General features: G+C 36.8%; 1 protein-coding gene across 2 annotated transcripts in view; it reads left to right on the forward strand.

Moving 5' to 3' along the window:
* MEMO1 (mediator of cell motility 1) overlaps positions 1–19,322 on the forward strand; it is a 136,891-nt gene that overhangs the window by 64,218 nt on the left and 53,351 nt on the right. For both annotated transcript variants that reach the window (XM_047851478.1, XM_047851477.1), the window contains one exon: positions 12,611–12,679. In XM_047851478.1, the coding sequence (XP_047707434.1) occupies positions 12,611–12,679 (69 nt within the window). The remainder of the gene's footprint in view (positions 1–12,610; positions 12,680–19,322) is intronic.

Below are 19,322 nucleotides of genomic sequence, written 5' to 3' on the forward strand. Positions count from 1 at the left end.
GAGGCTTTGTAGGCTGTTATGAAAACTTTATGTTTTATTCTAAGTGATATGGCAAGTCGTGAAAAATTTTGAGAAATGACGTGACCTGACTTAGATTTGAAAAGGATTACTCTTGCTATTGTATGGATGTTTAGTTTTGTGGAAACAGGGAGTCCAGTTTCGGAGGCTTATTATAATAGCACAGGAAAGAGATGACATAGTGGCTTTGACAGGGGGCTAGTGGTGGATGTGGCGAGAAGCAGTGTCTTCCAGATATATTTCGAAGGTAGGACCAGCAGAGTAGAAGAAGAGTCAAGGATGACTCTTAAGTTTTGGCCTGTGAAACTGCAAACATGGAATTGATTTTATACTGTAAGGGGCAAACAGAGGTAGAGGTGGGAAGTAGATTTTAAAGTGTTTTGTAGATGGCACAAAAACAGACACATAGATCAATGGAATAGAATAGAAACCCCAGAACTAGACCCACAAAAGTATGACCAACTAATCTTTGACAAAGCAGGAAAGAATATCCAATGGAAAAAAGACAGTCTCTTTAACAAATGGTGCTGGGAGAGCTGGACAGCAACATGCAGAAGAATGAAACTAGACCACTTTCTTACACCATTCACAAAAATAAACTCAAAATGGATAAAGGACCTGAATGTGAGACAGGAAACCATCAAAACCCTAGAGGAGAAAGCAGGAAAAGACCTCTCTGACTTCAGCCGCAGCAATTTCTTACCTGACACATCCCCAAAGGCAAGGGAATTAAAAGCAAAAATGAACTATTGGGACCTCATGAAGATAAAAAGCTTCTGCACTGCAAAGGAAACAATCAACAAAACTAAAAGGCAACCAATGGAATGGGAAAAGATATTTGCAAATGACATATCAGACAAAGGGCTAGTATCCAAAATCTATAAAGAGCTCATCAAACTCCACACCCAAAAACCAAATAATCCAGTGAAGAAATGGGCAGAAAACGTCAATAGACACTTCTCTAAAGAAGACATCCAGATGGCCAACAGGCACATGAAAAGATGCTCAACGTCGCTCCTAATCAGGGAAATACAAATCAAAACCACACTCAGATACCACCTCACGCCAGTCAGAGTGGCTAACATGAACAAATCAGGAGACTATAGATGCTGGAGAGGATGTGAAGAAAGGGGAACCCTCTTGCACTGTTGGTGGGCATGCAAACTGGTACAGCCACTCTGGAAAACAGTGTGGAGGTTCCTCAAAAAATTAAAAATAGACCTACCCTATGACCCAGCAGTAGCACTGGTAGGAATTTACCCAAGGGATACAGGAGTACTGATGCATAGGGGCACTTGTACCCCAATGTTTATAGCAGCACTCTCAACAATAGCCAAATTGTAGAAAAAGCCTAAATGTCCCATCAACTGATGAATGGATAAAGAAATTGTGGTTTATATACACAATGGAATACTACGTGGCAATGAGAAAGAATGAAATGTGGCCCTTTGTAGCAACATGGATGGAACTGGAGAGTGTGATGCTAAGTGAAATAAGCCATACAGAGAAAGACAGATACCATACGATGTTTTCACTCTTATGTGGATCCTGAGAAACTTAAGAGAAGTCCATGGGGGAGGGGAAGAAAAAAAAAAAGAGGTTAGAGAGGGAGAGAGCCAAAGCATAAGAGACTCTTAAAAACTGAGAACAAACTGAGGGTTGATGGGAGGTGGGAGGGAGGGGAGGATAGGTGATGGTCATTGAAGAGGGCATCTTTTGGCATGAGCACTGGGTGTTGTATGGAAACCAATTTGACAATAAATTTCATATATTAAAAAAAAATAAAGTGTTTTGTAGAATCTAGGATTGTATTTTGACCATGTTAATGTTTTGAGACGCCTGTTAGGTGTCTGTAAGTGGAGATCTCAAATGGGCAGCTAAAAATACGAATCTGGAGTACAGAGAAGAAGGGCCATGGCTGTGTTGATACATATATCACACTTAAAGTCTAAACAGCCTGTGGTTGTGTAGCAAGTAAAATACAGAGAAGAGGTTCAAAGACTTAAGCCCTTAGGCAAACTAATTTCATTTAGAGATCTGAATGAAGGTGAGCATTTGCAAAGGAGGTACTGAAGGAAGACCAGTGGGGAAGTAGGAAAACCAGGGGTGAGTGGTGTCTGTAGGAGGCAAAAAAGGATGAAAAATGTGTCTGGGAGGAGAAAATGATCAGCAGTGTCAAATTCTGTGCCAATAGGTCAAATAAGATGAGGGCTAAGAATTGATAATTGGATTTGGCAATTTGGAGATCACTGGTGGCCTTGATACATACGATTTCTGTGGACTGGTAGGGATGAAAGCACGATCGCACTGGGTTCAAGAAAGAATTGGAGAGGGAAATGAGTGAGGATGGTTTTTTTTTGATTTTTTTTTTAACAGGCTTTTCTATAAATCAAGGAAATGAGGGAATGGGAGTATGTTGTCAGGTGAAAATTTTTATTTAAGATGGGAGATATTAAAGTGTTTATGATATAGATGAAATGATCCAGTAGAGAAAGAAAAATTGATGCAGGGATGGGGGGGGAAGTTTGCATAATTCTCGATTGGGTAAGAATGGATTAATAATCATGTCTTTATAGTAACTCAAGACATAGGTCCTATTGTCATTCTAATTACTTTGCTGGTATTTAAGTATTTTATGCTACCTTCCTAGTTAAAACTTGTTCTAAATGTGGAAGCTGTGCTAAATGAACATACAATTAAGTTGAGGCTAGTTATTCATGAAAGTGTAGCTAGACTTGTTTCCTTTTTATTATTAGCTTTAAGTTGAAATTGGCAATAGACTGGGAAATGAAATTTTTGAGTCTAAGTTACAAATAAATTGATTTGGAAAAGATTCCCAGGTTACCTTAGGTTTTAAAATGGATATTTGAAAATAGTTTTGGCTTTGGTGTGAATGTTTCTGTTATATAGTGACTTTGTAGTTATTTTTATGCATATATAATGCAATTTCCATTTTGTTAATATGAAAACTTTAAATATATTCAAGCTTATCTTATTATATGGCTTCCAGAAGTAATGCTTTTCCTTTCCAGAAGTGTCTTTTTTTAAGTTTATTTGTTCATTTTTGAGAGAGAGAGAGAGATAAAGAGTGCAAGTGGGAGAGGGGCAAAGAGAAGGAGAGAGAGAATCCCAAGCAGACTCCTCATGGCCAGTGCAGAGCCCAGTGAGAGACTCGATCTCATGAACCGTGAGATCATGACCTGAGCTGAAATCAAGAGTTGGATGCTTAACTAACTGCATCACCCAGACACCCAAAGTAGTTTTTTTTTTTTTTTGAGGTAGAAAAGCAGCAACAAATATTTTGTTGTTTATGTAGAGACACAAAATCATCTTTGTTAAGAACATGCTTATCTAGTAATTAGAAAACTTAAAATTTTTAGATCTCTACTTTGAAGTCTATTAAAAAAACATTCTTTTTTTTTTCTTAAGGTTTATTTTTAAGTATTCTCTACACCCAAAATGGGGCTAGAACTTAGAACCCTGAGATTAAGAGTTGCATGCTCTACCGACTGAGCCAGCCAGGTGTCCCTAAAAAAAGTTATTTAACTTTTATAAAATTTAGCTCTCTGGGGCCAGCTTTTCTTAGATTTTACCTTCATAGGCATAAATTCTGTAAGGGGAGCCTTAAAAACAAACAAAACCCAACTCAGAACCTGAGTTTTAACAGATTACTTTTAACAGATTGCTCATTTGTTTATTGATGTAGATTAAATAGAATGATGTTGTTAAAGAATAAATATCGACCCATAAACCAACTGTTGATCAATCTTAATGATTTTAATCTATATGACATATAGGCAGGCACAGTTGGAAGATTCAGAAGAATTTAATTTGATTTAAAAATATCCTTTGATTGAATTTAGGATCGCCTTATGTACCTTGAGGTGCAGGAAACAGTGTGTTGCCCAGAGATATATACTGAAATGATCTCATGGACTAGGAGTTCCAAAAGCCTTCCTACCATGACTGCAAGACACCTTGATGCCAAAATTGTTGTTTATCTTGCAGTACGCAGGAATATCTCAGGAACCCTTAGAATGGAGCTGTACAGTTATGCATCACTTAAGAAACCTCATATTGGAGGAGCACCTGGGTGGCTCAGTCGGTTAAGCTTCCAACTTCAGCTCAGGTCATGATCTTGCGGTTTTGTGCGTTCGAGCCCTGCGTCAGGCTCTGTGCGGACAGGTTGGAGCCTGGAGCCTGCTTCGGATTCTGTTTCTCCTTCTCTCTCTGCCCCTACCCCATATGTGCTCTGTCTCTATCAAAAATAAATAAAAACGTAAAAAAAAAATAAACCTCATGTTGGATAGAAAAATATAATCAGATAATTGGAGAGGTTACTTACACAAGTAAAGGGGCTTACTTATATGATTAAGCAGATACTGTGGATATTGAAGCACTCTTCATGTATTTAAACTAGAGTTTGATTTGTTACTAGTTAACCTAGTAGGAGTAGTATGGAGTAAAGGATACTTTCACTTTTCACTGTGCCCCCTTTTTTATTGTTTGACTTTTTTACACTGTGTGCATGTATTACTTTTAACACAAAAGTGAGTTTAATAATTTTAAAAAGCTGAGGAACATTTATATAGAAGACCAGTTTACATACTGTGAGGCATACCTGTTGAGCTCCACCAGTGTATCATGAGACAATGAATCTTCATAAATCATGTAGTTCGTTTAAGTTACTGGAGATATATAAATTGTTTTTTTCTAGTCCTTGTTTATTTTAAGTGGTAGGTTATTTATGGCAGTATCTTAGGTCCTGTATACTTCAGCGGTCAGACAATCTAGATGTGGAACATTGTGGTCAGTTTGTTCTTATTTGACTTGGATAATTTTAATACCTTTTATTAGTTCATAGTATTGTTTACTTAATACTTGTAAGATTCCATTTTTAAAAATAAAATATTCTGAATAATGACTTTTGAACCTGGACGTTTTTTGAGATATAATCATTTAAATAAAAAAATTTTTTTTTGATGTTTATTTCTTTTTGAGAGAGAGAAAGAGCACGTTCATGCACAAGTGGGAGAGAGCCAGAGAGAGAGAGAGAGAGAGAGAGAGAGAAAGAATCCCAAACAGGACTCAAACTCATGATCTGTGAGATCATGACCTGAGCTGAAATCCGCTTAATTGACCTAGCCGCCCAGGTGCCCCTCATCTAATATTTTTTTATGAAGCAGGAATCTTGGGGACCTTTGAGCAATGCCTATGAGAATAAAAGAATAAAAGACGAGGTGCAGCAAAGTAAAATGGAGAGTCGCAATGTGAGGCCGCTGCTTCTGGGAACTGTTTAGAACCAGTTGTTCGTGTTAATCCCATATGCTCCCAAGTGTTTTTAAATTTAGTTTCTGGCTTTCTAGATCATAGCTTTAGTAGATCTTATTGACTTTTCTTATTGCTGCAGGAGATTATTTTATCTGGTCCCATCTTCTCATTCCATCTAGGGCAATCTTTTTATTTTGTATTTTTGCTGCTATTAAATAGAACCAGGCTATGAGAACCTGATTTTGTTGAGTCCAAGTGTTTTTTTATTGTTCTCCATATCCTCTTTGATGAAAAGCCTCTCATAGAATATGTGGTAGGCTCTTGGCATTCACACTTTATGCTATTCACCTATAACCTTTGAAGGTCTCAGAATGAATAAGTGAAAGTCCATGTCATGTAGTAATTGGCAATTTTCCTCACATAGGAATTTTAATTATACCCACACTGCAAGGCTGGCTGTGTGCGAAACTGTGAATGACCATGGAGAGTACCCTTGCATCCTCATTTGTTGCAGCTCTATGGGGGATACAGAAATTCTAGAAGGTTAGGAGGTGAACTGGTGTGTAGGAACAAGGACAGAAGCAGAAGTACCCTGTGTTATAAGAAGGATCAGTTTTTAGAGACATGTTTTTAGTCTAATGAGAAATGATAGGTGTTACAGTATAAATTTGTGTTTGTCTTCATGAGGTTACATTGGGAACCAGAGTGATCTGGAAAAGCGAACAGGGATGACTTTGCATTAAGGTTTTAAGAGCCTTGAAAGACTGATTGGAACATACTTTTATGATGTATATTCAAATATCTGTGGAGCTCACATTTTCTTTTTTTAAATTTTGAATGTTTATTAATTTTTGAGAGCACAGGCAGGGGAGGGGCAGAGAGGGAGGGAGACAGAATCCGAAGTGGGCTCCAGGCTCCAGGCTGCCAGTGCAGAGCCTGACACTGGGCTTGAACCCATGTGAGACCATGATCTGAGCCAAAGTCAGCCACTTAACCGACTCAGCCACCCAGGCACCCCTGTAGAGCTCACATTTTCATTGCTCTTCCGACTATAGGCACAAATGAAAAATACCTTAGCTGTTCCCTTAGTGAAGCCTCTTTTATGGTGAATGATCCCTTAATGAAACCTTGCTTCCACATGTATGTGTAATCATGGATTCTATTAGCAAGAGAAGGGTGTAGGAGTAGAGGATCATTAATGAGATTTGATGATTGTTACCATGGCTCTCTTACTTACCATGTGTCTGGGCCAGGATAAAGGAAAGTACTAGAAATTCTTTTCTTTGGCTATGATCTTGGTCCTTTTATGAAGTAGAGTTTCTCAGGATATGGGTTAAGAGGGATGGTACACTTAATGATTTTTTTTAAACACTCCGCAGTGTATTCTCTATTCAAGTTAATAAGATTCTTCCTCTCTTTTTACAACTGTTTTGTCTTCTAGCAGACTTTTAAGCCCTCAACTTGAAAATCTGAAATTATGAAGTCTGAGTTCTACTATAAAATATACTTTATACTTTATATGTATATTATATACTTTATATATATATTATATATATACTGAGTATACTATAAAGCATACTTACGTCAATTAATCATGTTTTCAGAACCACCCACCTTCCCTACAGTCTTATAGGATATATGGTATTCTTCCAGTTTTTAGGGTCGTTGATTTTCCTACACCATAAAAACATTCCCTTCTTCCTTAAAATATGTAAAGGTCTCTTACGGAGGTTAAGAATGGGTTCTGGAACTCTACTGCCTACCTTTTAAGTCCTGATGTGGCCACTTACTATTTGTGTGACTTAGAGTAACTATCTTAACCTTTCTGCTTTAATTTCTTCATCTGTAGAAGAAAAATAGTAATTCCTACCTCATAGGGTTGGTGTGAGGATTCAGTGAATTGCTGTCTTGCCTTACGTGGATGAGTGACACATAGTAAGCTTTGAGTAAATGTTAGTTTATTATCATTATCGTAGTTACCCTCTTCCTTCTCCTCTTCCTCATTCCCCGATACCTCCTTGGTTACTAAGCTATGTCACTTTTTCTTTTTACAGTGTAGGTCATTCATATCTCATTTCCCACTGGCATTGAGATCTTTCTAGACCATGACATTACTACCACAGGCCAAATTTTTGAGAGAGAGTCATTTAACACTTCCTGTCTCTGATCTTATATTTTTCAGTTCTAGACTAGTAACAGTTTCGTATTGTCACTACACTGCTCCAGAGTGTACAGCAGTTTTTCAGTAACTTGTTTTATCAAGCCCAGACTCCTTTGTCTGTCTGCGCCTTCAAACTACTTCTTGTTCCACTCAGGCCAGTCTCCTATTTTCTCACCTACGTCATACACTTGGGGCATTTGCACATGTTCTTCCTTCAACTTTGATGCTCTTCCTTTGTGCCTTTACTTCTCTACTCTTACTATTATTTCTATCGTATCTGTACTTCAAGAATCCCACGTTTCTAAGACAACTTTCTGGCTTTTAAGAACTGTGGTTGAGTAGGAACAGGATTGATGAAACTGGGAGAGATTCACACTGGAAAGACAGACTGAGAAATCGGAGTATGGAATGAAGGTCAGGGCCTTTAAATTGAAGAATGGCAAATAGGAATTAAAGTCTGAAAAGCTGATCTAAGATGTATCAATTTAAAGAATAAGGGTTGGGACATGGATGGATAGGATATGAGTGACAGCTGAGAGCAATGCAGTATTGAAAATTTGAGATATTATTCTGGTTTGACACAGACCAGGACAGATGCTGGTGGATCAAATGGTTTTTAAGGTCCACCTGACTAGGGAAGCTAACATATTTCTGAATTGACAAGGGGAAGCCAGTAATGTTAAGATCAGGAACAGCTGTCAGGAATCTGAAGTAGTTTGTACTGGGGTGTTTGGCACTGGAGGATTGGGGACCGAATTGGAAACAATTGAGCCCCTGGTTAGGCTAGAATATCAAGATCAGCAAAACCGAATGTGCTGAGCCATAGAACAACTTACATTTCTTCTGGCTAAGATTAGAACCGGGTTGTGGAGAATATTGCTGTACTAAAGCAACTTGATAGGCTCTCTTGCCAGAAGTATACGGATAGAGTGACTACATTAACCCAACCAATAAAACCTTTAGTGATTTCAGTGTGCTTAGTGTAGGTACCATATTACTTAACTCCTGATTAAGCATACTACTATCCTATATTGCTCTGATTGACTTATGTGAATCTCTTTTTCTCTATTCATATCTTAAGCTAGATCAGATGATGACCCTTTTTAAAACAGCTCTATTGTGGTAGGTTAACCTGCAGCTGCATATATTTAAAGTGTACAGTTGGATACATTTGAAATATTTATACACCTATGAAACCATCACAGTGAAGATAATGAACATATTCATCATCCTCAAGTTTCCTTGTGCCCTTTTGTGATTCATGCCTTCTGTACCTCTCTGCCTCTCCTTTCCAGTCACATCCATTGACTTATTCTTTGTTGCTACAGATTAGTTTTTATTTTTTAGTGTAATGATACAGTATGAACTCTTTGTTGCGTTCTCTTTTTTTTTTTTTAACCATCTTTTTAAGTATAATTATTTCTGGGTGTATCAATAGTTCCTTTCTGTTGCTGGAGAGTTTTCCATTATATGACTGTATCTCCATTTTTTTGTGTTTTTGTTTTTGTTTTTGTTTTTAATGTTTATTTATTTTTGAGAGAGAGAGAATGAGAGCAGGGTAGGGGCAGAAAGAGAAGGAGACACAGAATCTGAAGCAGGCTCCAGGCTCTGAACTGTTAGCACAGAGCCCAACATGGGGCTCAAACTCAAAAACCACGAGATCATGACCTGAGCCAAAGTTGGACGCTTAACCGACTGAGCCACCCAGGCACCTCTATACTTCCATTTGTTTATCCATTCATCTTTTGAGGAATTAGGTTTCCAGTTTTTTACTGTTGCAAATAAAGCGGGGATGAGCATTTGTGCACAAATCTTTGTGGTAATAATGCTTTCATTTTTCTTGGGACTGGAAAGCTGGGTCATATGGTAGGAGTATATTTAACTTTTTAAGAAATTGCCAAACTGTTTTGAAAGTGGTTGTAACATTTTACATTTCCAGTATACATTTCCACTTTACATTTTGAGTATAGCTCGAATTTCACTTCTGCATCCTTAACATACTTGATATGGTCACGTTTTTTGGTTTCAGTTATTCTACTGGCTGTTTAGTGGTAGCTTTTTGTAGTTTTAATTTGCCTTTCCATAGTGACTGAATGACGTTGAGCATTCTTTTGTGTGCTTATTTGCCATCCTGGTATATTCACTAGATTCTATATACAATGACGGATCCATTCATCCATCAATGGACATTTGGGACTTTCCGTACTTTGGCTATGGATGTGTCTCTTCGAAACAGCACACCTGTATCCCTTGTATAAATACCTAATAGTGCAATTGCTGGATCATAGGGTAGTTCTATTGTTAATTTTTTTGAGGGATCTCCATACTGTTTTCCAGAGTGGCTTCACCAGCTTGCATTGCCACCAACAATGCAAAAGAGATCCTCTTTCTCCGCATCCTTGCCAACATCTGTTGTTGACTGAGTTGTTAATGTTAGCCATTCTGACAGGTATAAGGTGATATCTCATTGTGGTTTTGATTTGTATTTCCCTGGTGATGAGTGATGTTGAGCATTTTTTCATGTGTCGGTTGGCCATCTGGATGTCTTCCTTTGAGTAGTGTGTATTCATGTCTTTTGCCCATTTCTTCACTGGATTATTTGTTTTTTGGGTGTTGAGTTTGATAAACTCTTTATAGATTTTGGATACTAATCCTTTATCTGATATGTCATTTGCAAATATCTTCTCCCATTCTGTTGGTTGCCTTTGAGTTTTGCTGATTGTTTCCTTCACTGTGCAGAAGCTTTTTATTTTGATGAGGTCCCAGTAGTTCATTTCTGCTTTTATTTCCTTTGCCTCTGGAGACGTGTTGAGTAAGAGGTTGCTGTGGCCAAGGACAAAGAGGTTTTTGCCTGCTTTCTCCTTGAGGATGTTGATGGCTTCCTGTCTTACATTGGGGTCTTTCATCCACATTGAGTTTATTTTTGTGTATGGTGTATAAAAGTAGTCCAGGTTCATTTTTCTGCGTGTTGCTGTCCAGTTTTCCCAGCACCACTTGCAGAAGAGACTGTCTTGATTCCATTGGATATTCTTTCCTGCTATGTCAAAGATTAGTTGACCACACATTTGTGGGTCCATTTCTGGGTTTTCTGTTCTGTTCCATTGATCTGAGTGTCTGTTTTTTGTGTCACGGTCACAATCTCTTGGTTGGAGTTCGAGCCCTGAATTGGGCTCTGCGCAGACACTGCAGAGCCTGCTTGAGATTCTTATTTCCCTCTCTCTTTGCCCCTCCCCTACTCTCTCTCCTTCTCTCTCAAAAATAAACATTTAAAAAAAAAGTGTATGAAAGTATAGAAGGAAATATTCTTCCTAATATTTGAAAACTTATCTAATCAGCAGAGAAGTCATTCATGTCAGGCATGTATTTTTATTGTTCTACACTTGTCAGTTGCAGCCATTGCTTAGCTATGGACATAAGAATTCAGTCCATCAATAGATGAATGGATAAAGAAGATGTGAGATACACACACACACACACACACACACACACACACAGAGGAATGTTACTCAGCCATAAAAAAGAATGAGAGCTTGCCATTTGCAACAGCATAGATTGATTTAGAGGGTATCAAGTGAAGTAAGTCAGAGAAAGACAAATACAGTATTTCACTCCAATGTAAAATTTAAAAAATAAAACGAACAAAGGAATAAAGAGACAAACAAAAAACCAACCTATTAAATACAGAGAACAAACTAGTAGTGGCCAGAGGGGAGGTCTGTGAGGTTGATGGGTGAAATAGGTAAAAAGGATTAAGAGTATATACTTCTTGATGAACACAGAGAAATGAATAGAATTGTTGAATCATATCTTATATACCTGAAATTAATATATCCCTGTATGTTATGTTATAAGAAACCATAGGAGAGTCTTTTTTTTTTTTTTTTTGGAGACTTTTTTTTTTTTAATTTTACTTTTTATTTTTAAGATTCACACCCAAATTAGTTAGCATATAGTGCAACAATGATTTCAGGAGTAGATTCCTTAGTGCCTCTTACCCATTTAGCCCATCCCCTCTCCCACCACCCCTCCAGTAACCCTCAGTTTGTTCTCCATATTTATGAGTCTCTTCTGTTTTGTCCCCTCCCTGTTTTTATATTATTTTTGTTTCCCTTCCCTTATGTTCATCTGTTTTGTCTCTTAAAGTTCTCATATGAGTGAAGTCATAGGATTTTTGTCTTTCTCTGACTGACTAATTTCACTTAGCATAATACCCTCCAGTTCCATCCAGGTAGTTGCAAATGGCAAGATTTCATTCTTTTTGGTTGCCAAGTAATGCTCCATTGTATATATATACCACATCTTCTTTATCCATTCATCCATCAATAGACGTTGGGCTCTTTCCATACTTTGGCTGTAGTTGATAGTGCTGCTCTAAACATGGGGGGTGCACGTTTCCCTTTGAAACAGCACACCTGTATCCTTTGGATAAATGCCTAGTAGTGCAATTGCTGGGTCGTAGGGTGGTTCTATTTTTAGTTTTTTGAGGAACCTCCATACTGTTTTCCAGAGTGGCTTCACCAGCTTGCATTCCCAAGGAGACTCTTAACTATAGAGAATAACAGGTTGCTGGAGGGGTGGTGGGTGGGGGCTGGGGTAAATGGGTGATGGTTGTTAAGGAGGGCACTTGTGATGAGCACGGGGTGTTGTATGTAAGTGATGAATCACTGAATTGTACTCCTGAAACCAATATTACACTATATGTTAATTACTAGAATTTCATAAAAATTTGAGAAAAAAGTTTAAAAAATAAAAAGAAATTTAAAAAAGATGAGTTATTATTATAGGATATTTGATTTATTTAGATTTGACTTGCTCTTGGTCTTACTACTATGTAAGAGTCTGCTAATGGTATTGAAGAGGAATGTATAAATTCTGTTAGTATTACATTAGCAACTTAAGTAAGCCTTGAATATCTAAATTTAATTGTCCTGTAGACCAAAAATGTTACAAAAGACTTTTTAAAATTTAAAATTGGAACATAAAGCAATTATGTGTTTTCTGTTGTCTTCTAGAGTTTGCATCATTAGCTATATTGCTTTTATTTTTACACTCACTTCTGTTATGTTTACCATAGTTTTATTTCTTTCAAAAGGTTTTTTTGTTTCAGAACATCTTGATTTTGAATCGGATGATTAAATTTAAAAATATTTTGTTTTTTAGCCACGCAGGATATACGTACTGTGGGTCTTGTGCTGCTCATGCTTACAAACAAGTGGATCCATCCATTACGTAAGTAATACATGGTTTTGTTTAAATGGGAGAAGGTTGGGAATTATATCATAACTGCTCTTTCATGAAGTAATTTGCTTTTGCGTGCTTATTGTCATATACTCGATTTCATTAGGAATTTGACTTTTTATTTAATACCTTCTATAGATCATGAGAAGCTTTTGTATTGTTTCTCATTTCTGAACATTTAGTCTTGACTTTTCCTTTTGTCGGTAAATGTTTAGTTGTGGAACTGTTAGAAGGTTAAATATTTTGGTTTTTAAAGTTTTCTTTCAAAACCCAGGAGATGAACATCTTTAAGAAGAATGCAGAGCACTTTGTTCTGTGTTAATCATTTTGTAATTAAAAATTCTTTATTGTACTTGTGGTTAATGAAAGAAAATAATATTTCATTGACAAGATGAAGTAGCTGAATTATTTTAGAATCTGATAGTGAACTTAATATGGCGTTTGAAGCATGTTAGCTCTTAGTAATTTGGTGGGAGCTCTGAAATTAGCTTTAAAATTTTTTTCTGGCAAATTGAGACTTATAAAGTGATACACTATTCTCTAAAATAAGAAATTTGTGAAGTTTGAAAAGCTTCTGCTAGAAATAGTCACCCAAATTACTTAATTTACTGACTAGCATTTTATTTAAATAGTTAATTCACAAATGTGAACCAGTATCAGGCTCCAGTCTGTATGCTAGTTATACAGACACTCTACACATAGGTAAAGTCAGTTATCTTCCCTGTGTCAAATGTTGATTGCTAGGTTCGAATTGTGCTGGTGGCGGTGGATGTAATCATTCCAAGGAAGTAACTCACAGCAGCCATGAGTTTAAAAAGGAAGCCTCACCCCACAGCCTCCTCCTTTGCCTTTGAGCAATTTGTTCAAAAGAGATGCTCTTTTTTGTTCTTATGTAGTGTGCTCTGCTCATTGTATCATACCTTTGTTGGAAATTATTTTTAGTAAGTTTTTCATAATAAATAAAATGTTGCCAAATTGATGAAGTTTTGGTTAGCCTTCATTTATGTTTTGAGGAGTGTTTTAGCAAGTATTTAATACCTATTTAATCTACAATTTTAACTAATGTATTTCATATGTAAGAGCAAAAATAGATTGGAAAGATTTTCAGAAGCTTCCTTCATTTGATCCTGGGTCTGTAAATCAGTGATAATCAAACGTAGTTTATATGATAGCCTTTCCCAAACCTTTTTCTTTCTTTCTTTCTTTCTTTCACTTATATATATATATACATATATATATATATATATATACACACACATATATATATGTGTGTGTGTATATATATATATATACACACACATATATATGTATATATAAATATATATATATTTAATGTTTTTTATTTACTTTTAAGACAGAGAGAGACAGAGCATGAGTGGGGATGGGGCACAGACAGGGAGGCAAGAATTTGAAGTAGGCTCCAGGCTCTGAGCTATGAGTACAGAGCCCAATGTGGGTCTCTAACTCAGGAACTGTGAGATCACGACCTGAGCCGACGTTGGAGACCTGAGCCAATGTTGGACGCTTAACCAACTGAGCCACCCAAGCGCCCCTCCCAAACCTTTTTCTATTTGATAATGTTATGTAGAGAGATATAGAATCTATATTGGTAGAAGCAGAAAGCATGTATTAAATAAGTGGACAGAAAGTGAGAATGGGAAGAAAAAGAGAAAAAGGAAGAAAGCCAAGGACTAAGATGATGATGATAAAGTGAGTGAGTAAAGAGAGGCAAATGATGCATGATGATGTGATCAGCCTATTTTTGTAATTAGTATATAATAATTGAATTTTGAATAAATCTAAAGGTCCTAATATTAAAAATAATTCACAGTCATAGCTGTATTCTCTTGAAGGTGGCTGTCCTTGAGATTGGCAGTGTTACAAAGTTCTTTGAGAAAATAGAGAAAGAACATCCTTCTGGGAACTATGAAAAGTATAGAGAAGAAATAACAGTCCAAGAGAGATTAAATTCTATACCACTAGCTTCCATTCTTACCTTCCATACTAATTCATTCCCTACATGTCAACCACGATCATCTTTTGTACTATCTTGTACTTTGAATGGATCTTTTACCTTTGCATCATTTCATTAACATCTTACATAGAACATTTAGATGATATTTGGTTTTTTTTTGATGTTTATTTTTGAGAAAGAAAGAGAGAGAGAGAGAGAGACAGATAGGGAGGGAATGCGAATGGGGGAGGGGCAGAGAGAGAGGGACACAGAATCCGAAGCAGGCTTCAGGCTCTGAGCTGTCAGCCCAGAGCCCAACGTGGGGCTTGAAGTCACAAACTGTGAGGTCCTGACAAGCCGAATTCGGTTGCTTAATGGACTGAATCACCCAGGCACCCCTAGAAGATATTTGTTAATTGAGTTTTGCCAATCTTTTGAAAGTTGACATTTCATTAGAAAGTGCCAAAAAAACACATTTGTTGATATTACCACAAATTTCATCAGAAATATCTTTAATTATTGGGAAGCTGTTAATTTCATAGTCATAGAAGTTTCGCAGAAGTCTAATTTTCACTGGAAAACTTCAGGTATATCTTGGGTAATGTTTTCTTTGAAGTGGCAGGCCAATTTTGTTCATTTTCTAGGAAATTTCTGCTAAGTACCTAAATTGGTATAGCCATAATTTGTCTACAGTCATTTTTTGAAGTAAAAATTGTGTTCCATGAAAAAAAGGTCTAGGTTTGGATTACACTCAAAAATCACACAAATGTTTTCCCTGAGACATAATTCTATATATATCAAAAGTGCTTTATGCATTTCAATCACTACAAATTTAAACATTTGTCATACAAAATATTTTTATAAAATTTTACTCACAGTTCAAGATTTATTGGAAGTAAGTGATACTGGCCTTAAAAAAACAAGCAAAAAACCTTGGTGTGGGTGGAGGTAACGGATGTATGACTAGTAGTGCGTTCTGATTCCATTATCTTGATCACAGTTCTGATGTGCCAATGGTTTAATTTACCCAGCCGCATTTTTGTACCATAAATGCAGATGGCAACATAGTGGGAAAGGCAGGTTCCTCATTATTACTAAAACGGTATTGATTTTATGGACTTCTTGGAAGGGTCTTGAGGCATCTACAGTCCACAATTCAAGAAATGCTGTGATACCAGGATGATTGGATTTAGATAATGGGAAAGGTGTTGGGGAAGGCATTTGATTTTAGGGAAAGAAATGATTTTGAAGCCAAGCAGAAGGAACAGTAGCATGTGTGAAGGCTTTCGCCTAGATGGAGTTGTTCCAGTCATCAAAGAACCGCAAGACCAGTATCATAGACTATTGTGATCAAGGGGTGGGGGTGGGGAAAGTAATGCAAGACAGGGCTAGTTCACTGACACTTTAGAACCCATTTTAAGGATTTTAGATCTTATCCTCCAATTATATGAAAAATCACCGAAAGACTTTAAAAAATTTTTTTAGCATTTATTTATTTTTGAGAGAGAGAGAGAGAGAGAGAGAGAGAGAGAGAGAGAACAAGTGGGGGAAGGGCAGAGAGAGAGGGAGGGAGGGAGAGAGAGAGAGAGAGAGCAGGGCAGGGGCAGAGAGAGAGGGAGACACAGAATCCAAACAGGCTCTAGGCTCTGAGCTGTCACGCAGAGCCTGATGCAGGGCTTGAACTCACAGACTGTGAGATCATGACCTGAGCTGAAGTCGGACACTTAACTGACTGAGCCACACAGGTGCCCCAAGACTTTTTCAGCAAGGGAGTGATAGGATCTGATTTATGTTTCAAAAGGAGTAAAGGAATTTAAAAAATGATGCATTTAAGTAAGTTCTTTCCCATAATTATCATTGCTGAGTCTTTTCCTATTACTAAAACTCTAATTAAAAACCTGGAATTCAGGATGTACTTAGATAGTAATTGGATTTTGATTTATATCTTTCAGAAAGCCTTTCAGTTAGGAAAAGAGAGCCAAAGGAATCTTCTTTGTGGCCACATGTCATTTAGTTCTTCAGTTAAAATATCTCCACTTGCCAGGAAACATCTTTAGAGAATTACTTGTATTCCATTATTTAGATTAAATTGTTGAATATTTATAAGGGCAGATACTAAGGTAACTTACATATTTGATGCATAGACTATAATTCTTGTAGTAAGTAATTCCACAAATGTAAATTCTCTGGAGGTATTATACATGAACTACATTCCTTTCTTTCTTTTTAAGTTTTATTTATTTATTTTGAAAGGGAGAGAGTACAAGCAGGGGAGGGGAAGAGAGAGATAAAGAGAGAGAGAATCCCAAGAAGGACCCTCATTGTCAGTGCAGAGCCTGATGCAGGGCTCAATAACATGAACCATGAGATCATGACCTGAGCTGAAACCAAGAGTGTGTTTAATTGCAAGAATTTTGAAATTAATTGAAAGAAGGGAAAGTGACGTTGCTTCCAATGCCTGTATTACTTATTTCTCTTCAAAATATTCCTGTGGCCGTGGTGTTTATGGATCTAGCAATCTAGCAAAAAGAAAGAAAATAGTGTTTTTTATTTACAGTATTAATTTGGTTGGCATGTAGCCAACAAAGAGACCCATTTTGAGATTATGCACTTTTTTTTCCTTCTTTTCATTGTCATGTAGCCTTTTTTAATTTTGGGGTTCATCACTTATAAGGGTTTTATATTGATGTGACCTAAACTTTTTTTCTGTGTTGCATATGAGTGAGTTTCTGCCAAACTAGAAGGAGTCTGTTGGGTACACAACTGGCGAATTAAGATGAGTGGGAACTCTTCCCTGTAGGTGTTACCATTTCATCCAGGTTGGGTCTGGCAAAAAAGGTGAACAAGGTAAATAAATAGTCAGGTACCAGAGGAGGCAATTAGACTTTACATGCTGACCTCTGATGTTTATTTCTGGAGTAGTGCTCCTATTTTGGTCACTGTTAGAACCTTGCTACACTTACCTAGAAACGTATCTATGTCTTGAGTTTAAATTGGTGTTTTAAAAGTCATCTCATATTTTAATTATATATGATGGATTTCCTAGAAGTGTTCTGATTTTAAATATTCTATTCTTCTGTCTTTTCATAGAAATGCATTCCTCAGTCATAAAAATGCCTTCTTTTTCATACTTGATTCTTGGTTCATGTAATAGCCATCCTTAGGCAAGTCACCTGAGCACTCAGAGTTACCATTGTCTGTTTCCCACATTAGACTTTAACTTTAAAAATTGTGGTGATATTTATGTACTGTTAAGATAAGAGGACATACTGATAGCTCTTTTGTTCATTTAGCATTGTAATTTGATTTGATCTTTGGTGTGTGTGTGTGTATGTGTGTGTAAATGGTTGTTGATTTGCTCATAGAGGTGATGACAAGAAGTGAGTATTAGTAGTGTAAGAAGAGGGGGAGGAAAGGAGATTATGATTTTAACTAGAAATGGCCTGTGGTTCAGGTCTTATGGTTTTCTGTATATGACATCTTGAGGAAGTTTTGGGACTCTAAACTGAGAATTGCTGTTTCCTTATCCACAGCTTTCTTACCGTCCCCTCCCGCAGCCATAGCATGTAACATATAGCAGACAATAGGTTGTCTTAGCTGTAATTGAATTTTATGAAAATAAGTATATTGCCTAAGTACATTCCTTGACTTGCAAGTTTTTTTCCATTCTTTTTTTTTTTTTTTTAGTTTTTTTTTTTTTGATGTTTTATTTTTAAGAGAGAGAGAGAGAGAGAGAAAATGAATGAGCGGGGGAGGGGCAGAGAGAGAGGGAGACAAAGAATCTGAAGCAGGCTTCAGGCTCTGAGTTGTCAGCACACAGCCCCATGTGGGGGTCTAACTCATGAACTGCCAGATCATGACCTGAGCCAAAGTCAGACGCTTAACCATCTGAGCCACCCAGGTGCCCCTACTTGCAAATTTTTGATATGAAAAAACTAGGTAATGTCTCAGTCTTTGTCCATTAATTGAGCAATGAGTAGTAATTAATTTTTTCTAGGTACATAGCTTATCATATAACCCCTTCTTTCCCATAGGTTTGGTTTCTCGAGTCTAAAAGTTTGTGTGTATGTGTGGTGGGGGGAAGTTTCGTTCATATGAATCTGGGAAAACAGAGAAAATGGATAGTTTTAGAATTTAGATTGTAGGGATGTTTGAGGTAAAATGAGGGGAAGTTAATTTTACTCTTGATGTCAAGATAAAGGGATTACAAAGATTTAAGCTATAGTTTAACCCAGTTCTTTTCTTTAGCTATAGTGCAAATAACACATAATCAAATTTCTTTGTTTTTGAGAATGACTTCTACTTGAATGGGAACAGAGAAAGCTTATTATACAGAATTTTTCTCAACAAGATTCCTTTTTTCTCTGCTATGGTAGAAATGTGGAAATAACTTTATCAGAATGGTTCTTTGTAGTGATATTTTGTAGAGTTTTATAAGTTATGCTATTATGTATTTCTATTAAAATTGTGGCAGATCTTCGGAGGCAAGGTTAGAATGTGTTAGAATTTTAAGATTTTATTTAATAGCTGAAATGTTTAAATTCAGTTAATATAGCTACTGACAACCTTCTGTATCTTAGGCATTGTGAATACAGAAATGATTTTAAGCATATCAGTTGCTTTACTGTAGATCAGTAAATCAATAACTAGTATGCCTAGGTGTTGAAAATGGTTCCTTTA

This window comes from Prionailurus viverrinus, chromosome A3 (assembly GCF_022837055.1).
Source record: "Prionailurus viverrinus isolate Anna chromosome A3, UM_Priviv_1.0, whole genome shotgun sequence".
NCBI classification, from domain to species: domain Eukaryota; kingdom Metazoa; phylum Chordata; class Mammalia; order Carnivora; family Felidae; genus Prionailurus; species Prionailurus viverrinus.